At 36.5% G+C, this 9,088-nt stretch overlaps 1 protein-coding gene across 1 annotated transcript; it reads left to right on the forward strand.

The window, feature by feature from the left end:
- Positions 1–1,207: 1,207 nt before the first annotated feature.
- Positions 1,208–1,735, forward strand: LOC132556562 (uncharacterized). Its single transcript, XM_060220973.1, has one exon. The coding sequence runs from the start codon at positions 1,208–1,210 to the stop codon at positions 1,733–1,735; it is 528 nt and encodes a 175-aa protein (XP_060076956.1).
- The last annotated feature ends 7,353 nt before the right edge of the window (positions 1,736–9,088 follow it).

The following is a 9,088-nucleotide window of genomic DNA, read 5'->3' on the forward strand; positions in this document are numbered from 1 at the left end:
ACACCTTTTACGTACCGAAACATTAGCAAACTCTTCTCTCCGAGCTATGCATAGCCGCTATATTGCTTAAATGGATCAACCAATCGATACATCTGGCAGGGTATATATAGAGAGACCACAGTTGGTGGCACAGGTTATTTGTACTAGTAGAGAACAGTCCATACCTTTTGTGATTTGTACCTTACGTCATAGTGGACACTAAGTGGTGGTAAAGATTTCACACAATGATGTAGTGATAACAGGCGATGAACTGTGGTACTTAAAGTAGAACGGTAACGCAATGTTATCAATACCTGAACCGTACGTGATAGTGCTAACAATTCTCCTACTTTGTCAGACCAGGTGATAAAACCGCCATTATACTGCCCGTGTGTGATGAGTTCTTAATACCAGGAGTAACACTTGTCCGGTGTGTTTAGCAGTACAGTGCCGATGTCAATCACACCGCCCATTGTGTTCGTACAGTCCGAAGTGCCTCTATAGAAGGTGTTGCTGTCGGACTAGTTGTTACTATAATTCTTATTGGTTATGTAAAGCAGACTCCACGTGAATTTGTTTATATCAGAATTTTGTGGCCGGGTGTAGTTATGAGTGTTGAACAACAGACTTCAGTTTACAGTCTCGGGCTACGCCTCAAAGTTGAAGGACAAAACCTCAACACTTTAGGACCGAGTCTTTGATACTTAAGGATCACTTGCTCAGCCATGTCGAATGGTGTCTACATTACTGTTGGATAGTGTTTTCTTGCCTCACCTGTACGATGATTTTATCGATATACCAAGGACATATTTATCACAGTCTACTGAACATATCATTACCGTGTGTTAGTGTTGACCTGAGTTATTTAATGTACCAGATAAATCAAGCCAGCTGACTATTTAGTCATCTGTGAAGCTTCAGCACTCTGTGATGAAATAGTCTATGGAGATTATTGTTGATAGTATGGTGAGACCTGGGACTGCATTATTTACACTGTTCTGACGTCACTGGAGGTAAACTTTTACCGGCGGATCGTGTTCAGTGTCGTAGTAAAACAGGTGATAGCCGTAGGACCACTGATCACAGAGGATACTACAAGCTAGTGTTGACCGCTTCTCATAAATTTGTGGAGTGTGGACATATACGACATTAACCCTGCCGGTCATTGTCCTGTATCATGTTAAAACATTTGAGTACAAGGTTGTAGATAAACATGTTTTAAGCCATCATGGATCAATTGAAAGTTGTAAATAATGAAGTTATGGAGGACATCCGACCACGATGTAACTCAGACTCCAAACTCATACGACCACCACCCGGAAAAGGTGCGAGGACGATCGAAAATATTGTGGTGCTTCCAGAAATTTTGGTGGAAGATTTCTCGGAAAGAAAGCTTCAGGTAAAAGAGAAATTTGAGACTGGTTCTTTAAAAATTAAAGATGATTTCAGGAGATGTAGTGATGTAGGATTTAAAAATGAATTGGAACCGTTTCAGAGACCTCGCGCTAGTACCTGTCCGGATGATATGTTCCGTCCGATACGGAAACGTCCTTCGACCCCACCCCCACGGGATATGGAACACGCTGCCATTCGAAGGGATATGAAAAATAAACGCAGGTCGGGGGGCAAGTTTTCATTCGCACCCCACAGTCTTAGTAAAGTGACAGAGGACTCTTTGGAGAGTGCGAAAACAGACGCATTAATCGAAGATATAGAAACACAATGTGATACGACTTTGTGTAGTTCTGGTTTGTGACATTGTGTCATACGTTCATATGTGAATGGTTCTGATCAATGAAACACGAATGGTTTGTTGTGTTAATGTTTGACTTGATACTCCTACTACTGTGGATAAGAATGGAGTATTGGAATTGTAACAAAGCAAACGGTAAATAATCTGGTGGTATCTCATGCATGTTTGTTTATAAATGACGTAGGTGTGTGTATGGAATTATGAATAAACATAAGATATAAGGATGGCGATATGTATGTGTACAATTGAAGTTCTGTTATTGTTTTATTAATGTTTAATGTGCCACAGTGAAACGTAGTTACACATATGTACCTATGCCAAAGCTTAATAAGGATATATTTATAGTTCAAACATCTGACAGTGAAATTGACGTTACTAGCCTCGAAGTCAGGTCAATGTAACACGTGTTGATCCCTCGGGCAAAAAATCCTAAACACAATAATACCAAACCATCATAATAGCAAGGAAAATAAATATATGTTAACGTTCAAAGTTGAAGTTTTAAACAACTTTATAAATACAAACATATGGGACACACATTCCTGGTTTGATAAGATTAAAACTATTTAGAGATCTAATGAGTCATAAATCTGAATTTAATCGGGTCTGCAAAGCTTTCGCCTTGGTACGCTTTAATGAATACTACATTATTAACACATCAATGGACAGTATCAGCTAGTACGTGCAAATGTTTTGTATTTAAAGTCACTTAAAACTTGTTTATTTCCCTTCACGGTAGTATGTGGCTCGATAAACGTTTACTCCAGCACTTACCTGTGCCGGAGATTAATGTAAATATGAGCCTCGGTAATTAATGGCCACAGGCAATGTCTAGTCCTGCGTATATTTGGAAGAGGTATTGTTGAATCCACCCGTACTTTCCTATATGTAAATGGGTGAAAATGACAAGGGACCTGTCTGTAGTTATACATATATGTTTTATTGATTCAGTAAAATATGCATACAGCACGTTGCATAAAACAATAATAAACACAGCTATACATACAGGATATGTGCACATTGATTGCAATCTGACTAGGTAACACTGAAATACAAGGTATTGAACTGTGTTTTGTTGCCGGTAATCTGCCGAGAGTTCCGAGATGGCATCCTGTAATTTGTTTTCAGTACACTTCGATACGTATGATTACCAGTCCATAGAAGGTATATGTGAATGTGTTATCCTGTTTACATTCATGACTGAAATGTAAGCGTCAGAAGGTTGTTCGTTTACCAGTACTACTATGACAGACAAGATATTAGATAAAGAATGTGAATCAATGTGGAATGACAAAAGGCTCTCATACCTAATACCGTGTAGATGTGTTACAATCTGTTGAAAAAGGCTGGCTGTTTCTAATGCTTTACTTGACGGCATGTGAATTTGCTGTTCCTTGTAGCGAGAACGTGATCTATAATGAAAGTGGCACACGTTATATTTTGCCCGTTTTGTGCAACTTTCTTTCGCATTACAATCAGCTCTGTAATCCACTAAGAAAAGGCAGTATACTTCCTCGGAGAACGGATACGAATCCAGATTTTCGTGGATAGTGATCCTTTCTTACACAGTCCAGTGATTACACAGAAAACATCTACTGAACCGAGTCAGTGTTACTATCCTAATTCCAATTTCTTACTTAAAAGTAGGGAATATTCATTCAAAGTCAACAGACATGAGAATACTTAAAATCCATGATACAAAACTGTATTTTAATCACGGACCAAACTCATGTGTAAGCTCTCAAACACGTAGGTTCAATTTTGGTGAAGTCAAAGATTAAGAGTAATGCCCCTTGCAGGTGGTTTTTCGACGTCTTTGTATCAATCCATACATTGGTTTCCACAAGTGATTGAAGATGACAGTTACATTCCTATCTGATATACTGATATTTCATGTCATCCCATGCTATAGTCAATGTATTATACCCGAGGGACTGGTTGTTGGCAATATTTTTAAATTGTGCTCGGCAATAACATGTGTTCAACTACCAGCACCGAGGGCGAATATTCTTTACTTTAGCAGGAGAAGACATGATCAAACTCTGTTTAATGACATAATTACGAAAAACATCCCTACAGACTTGTTACAAAATTTTCCATTGTGTTTTTAATTTCATACCTGATATTACAACTGCTTTAAAATGTTTCGAATCTTCTCGAGTATAGCAAAAAGATTCACACAGGAATCCCACAGTCAGCCAGAGGTAAACGATACAGTCAACAACAATTAAACGCACGAAATTCATTCTTTTTAATTTTCAGATGACATTCTTTATGACGTCATAATTACTGATACGTCATCGTGCAGTTTCATCGTGCAATAAAATTACAAGGTCACGTTATCTCATGGAAACAGGATATTTGATTCCAGTATATACTAGAGCAAACACAAGGCATTGTATAATAAGATGTGTTATTTCATCATAGCCCAACAGACTAATCAATAATATTTCACAGACTTATACACAACAACGTCCTGAATAATTGAACACTTAATAGACGGTAGAATTTGGTTACATTTGATGACATTTCTGAGAGTGATATAAAGGATTGTTTATCGCAGGCAATTGTATAGAGATCGAAACCAATCGCCATACCTAGAGTTATTAATTGTGTTGATATATAGAACTTCCGAGCCAAGATAAACAACAAACAAATATAACGGTACACTCTCATACAAAATCTAAATTGCCTTTTAGACATACACTTGCTAATAATATTCGTGTAAGAAAGGAGAGACAGCCCTCGGCAGTCAAATTGCTACGACTGATGGTGGACAATTGTGTATGAGCTTTACAGAACAAACGATTTGATATATAATAATCTCGCATACATGTGTGTCAACCGACCATATAATTAACATACAGATCTCGGTGTTATAAGGACAGCTGTGGTTGTGTAATGGTCCAGGGAGAGCGATGGCCATCTAACTGGTGTCACGTGTGTGACAGACATAAACGATTACCATCTGTCCTAAGTTATTCAGTGAATAAATTCTGATTTATACTTATTTTCAACAATTTCCATCTTTCGTTTTCATTGCCAGCTGAGAGGGCAGCACAGCGCCGATCATGGAACCACATTGTTGGCGCTATCATCAGGATTGAGCCTCACTGTAAAGTAAACGTGTCGATTAACACAGTAAAAGTGTACAACGAACCAGTAGCATCATTTTGTTAACGTTTCTGATCATTACCCAAAGGGGCTTTTCATTCAATCAAATCTGATGCCTTACGCTTGTGGAACAAGAGGTGACGATTTATAGAAGCATTCATTGACATCCATTCAATAGCTAGGTTTACGTCAAACTAAGCTTAAAAATGAAAACGATTCAAGCATACTAAAATCCTATAGAAACGAAATAACTTTAAACAATGCCAATCAGAATTAGGTTGAAAGTGAAACATGAACGCCATCATTCGGTTAGCTTTGACGACCAATCCTAAGAATAGTGAAAAAAAATATTCAAACACGAAATCAAAATCATAACAATAGAATCGGAAAATTTGTACAATGAAAATGTAAACACTATCTATACCATAGGCCTAGAATAAAGATATTTATCACAATACATACAGAATCTTGAATAAGTTTTCATTTGAGATTTTATGCTTTGATGATAACACATACGAAACCACAAATCACAAATCATCTCTGAAAGAAACTCGCTGACATATGAAGTGTCAAAGACATTGGTTAAAAATGACAACCGGACAAGATTAAGATGCTGAAAAGGAGTAATTGCTCTCAAATAATTGATCAAATGCAATGATATTCAGAAAAAAACACCAATTGCTATACCATTTCATGGTCCTAATGTATACAACACTTCAAAGAAAACAAAACCAACAAAGGACATATCCACAAAAGAATGAAATGTTTGTCAATGACAATAACTCCTCCAGAAATAAAGTAATGATATTGTTGTTCAGGAAGACAGAACCGTTCAGGAAAACAGAATCTGCAAGAGCTTTAATCCCTACTGAGATCGGTTTAAAGATGAAAAAATCCCCAGATAAGATAACATTTTGAAAAGAAGATGAGCAGTGACTCAGGTAAAACAGCTAAATCAAAATGGCCTCAGGGAACGAAAACGTCGTATGATGATGATTAAGCTACCGAATTCTAAAGAGATCGCCAGTTAAATTAATGTTTACGGCGAACATATAGAGAAAGCAATGCTATTATATGTCCATGTGAATGTTTTGACAGGCATTTGATATGTGACTCGTGAACAAAATTCTTCACAAAATAATAAAAGACAGAAGAAGAACAATACTTTTGTCACCCCAGCAAGCCGATCAATACAAGAATATGCAAGATATGTCTTGTATTGATGGTTCTGGCAGAAGTGTTTTTAAAACATTTTGTCGCTTTAAATATACTTCCTTCATTCGACCAGTCGTATCAGGTTCCCCATTATATGACACACACATGTTTGTGTCATTATTTAAAGAGACATTTCGTGCTCTTACTTTCGGAACACCTGGCCCTATTCCCTTTACATAATTCTTTTAGGAGTCCCCATATACAGCTTTGCTTTGTTTATATTTTGCCATTGTTTTATTGAAGTTGAGTTTACATTATGATTTTGTTGACATGTTAGGTCTTTTTGTTTGTTTTGTTTTTTGTTTTGTTATGGGATATTTTACAAGAAAGCGGTAACAGTTCTATATAAATCGTGGTGGCTCATTTAACATTTCCACTATAAATAACCATTATTTAAGAAAAATCTTACTATCAAGAGGATAGAACAATAGAAAAAAAATATCAAAATCAGGAGGCGATGCTAAGGACAAAGAAACAATGAAAAAATAATTTGAAGCAGCAATATTTGAAGAGTCGCGCTTTAGAACTGAATATTCATTGACATTGTTGTGTGTACGTTGCTGTGAGATGTTTAAACATTATTAAAGTGGTTAAATAGTGTGTTATTCAATATGTAGAGTCTATTTAAGAAATACTGTCAGTGAGGAAAGGTCATCGAGAGACAAATTAGGAACAAATTTGACATGTAATCTCCATAAACATGGGAACATAAGATGTAATTATCCTGGACAGAAAGATAACGATCGTGAGGCTTAATACGTCACGTTTGTTATAGGAATGTCACTGCGAGGTTACCGTTGTTGTCAAAATGTCGATCATTGTGTCGACGCGAAGACCTGTCAATTTTTGGAGACAATATTCCCACATTTTTGTCATTCTGAAGCACAATGAAGCATCTGAATATCAATTTCTTTAAATGTCTACCTCCTTATCACTGATACGTTAACTCTGTCGACAAATATTGATATGTAAATTTTCCAGATACCACGACATTCGTCAGGTTGTCATTAATTTGGTATATATAAAATATTCGTCCATCAGAATACAATGTTTTGTAGGATCATACTATTTTCATTACAATGATGAAGCACCATGCTTGTTTTTTTCTGAAACACTAAAAGACACGGCATAGAAAATCTTGTTTTAATATATATATAAACAAAAATCCTCAATGCTGAGACGAGAGGTTACAGAAACTTCTATATCAATAAAACGGGGCACAAGCAAGCAGCCTAACGAATTATTTCGCAGCGTGTACACAATATTCGGCTCTCAAAACCCACGTTGTCTCTCAGTATTGATGTCTAACACATCCATGTAAACAATCTACGTTGTACAACATGTGGTGAGATGTCTTGGTTGCACAATCTCTTTGATCTGGAGATAAATATTTTTTTTCTACAGCGAAAGTAAAATCCTCAAATCTTCCAAAGTGTCATGTACTTCAATGCAATATAAACATACCGCCTTCTTGCAGTCAATTTAACACAAGTGATAACAAGAAAATGGCTTGAAATCGACATTAATTATCTAGGAATGCGTTTCGATTGGAGCGAGGTGCGAGGAGAATTTTTCAACAGACATACATTACGTTGCAAAAGACAAATAACGTGAAAGGAAATAACCAACGACTAATCATCCGACTGTATTAATTACTTTTAACATATCCTGTCTTAGTGATCGAGTTTATGAGATTTGAAATAAACGAGAAAAATATGTTACTATGTACTTTCGATGTTTCTTTATTTTGCCTCTCACTATGGACAGCTGGTACATCCAATGCTGTTTAAATAACTTGCTTTCATGTGTTATTTTGGTCAATTGATATCCGATACTTCGGGTGGTATTGCGACCATGTGATATCCGATACTTCCGGTGGTATTGCGACCATGTGATATCCGATACTTTCGGTGGTATTGCGATCATGTGATATCCAATTCTTCCGGTGGTATTGCGACCATATGATATCCGATACTTCCGGTGATATTGAGACCATGTGATATCCGATTTTTCCGGTGATATTTTCCACTAATATCTCGGTTACTTGATACTTTATACTTCTGGCGGAAGTTAGTGCAATCAATGGACGTCAAATACTTCCGGCAATGTACGAAATAATTCATGTTTAACACCAAAATACCGTACATCTGGTGATTTTCTCTTATCAATATTTTCTCGATTTTCTTTTAAAAAGATCGAATTATATTTTTTTGACAAAATGAAATTTTGCTATCTATAGGTACATGTATAACGACATTTAATACACATGGGTCTCATTATTTCACGGGTTCAAATTTTGTGATCGCGTTATTGTACCGCGAATTAACGACAATATTAACCCTGGGAAGAAAACCTGGAATACAATATAGCTCCCACAGAGTGGAGAGTTACGATGAAGGACATACATGAACGATATATCAATTTGGAGATTATTTTTATGTGAAGACTTGCTACTAGTTGATTTTTTTTGTAACAATGGTTGTCACTTCTAAATCACAAACAGGTCACGGCAACATAAGAAATCAGGGAAGCTATTCAAAGGCATCTTACATGATGCTGCTATAGAGTTAATCAAAAGCGCTATTGGTACTGGCTTTCCGTAGTTATAGAAACTGTCGCTATTACAGAAACACAGTATTAACATCTGATGGATAGGTCTGCCGAACCACGAGAATATATCACGGATACCGCGTGTGTCAAGACAATCCCAAATCATCCTAACAAATGGAATCTGCTCCATCGAATGCATCAAAAATTAGATTATGTGTCCGTGTTGATGTATCGGTAATAGGAGACTAGTGGTGTTGGTTGGTGATTAGAAATATTGTGACACCGGAATGGCAAGATCTGTTGATAGATGACACAATAAATAATACTCATATTTGTTATTGAATCAGACACGAGTGTTTATGATCAATTATACTCCAGGTTGTTTGTCGTCCCTTCATCACCTTCTTGTTAGTAAGCCATAATTAATTTGAGAAAATCATATTTCAACGCCTACTGGAATTTTACACTGAAAATCCA

The sequence above is a fragment of the Ylistrum balloti genome, unplaced genomic scaffold (assembly GCF_031769215.1).
Source record: "Ylistrum balloti isolate Yb309-2 unplaced genomic scaffold, AGI_CSIRO_Ybal_v1 Utg370578, whole genome shotgun sequence".
In the NCBI taxonomy this organism is placed as follows: Eukaryota; Metazoa; Mollusca; class Bivalvia; order Pectinida; family Pectinidae; genus Ylistrum; species Ylistrum balloti.

Bases quoted from the DNA above. Each gene is read 5' to 3' on its own strand.
- LOC132556562 (XM_060220973.1), top strand. From the start codon at position 1,208: ATGGATCAATTGAAAGTTGTAAATAATGAAGTTATGGAGGACATCCGA.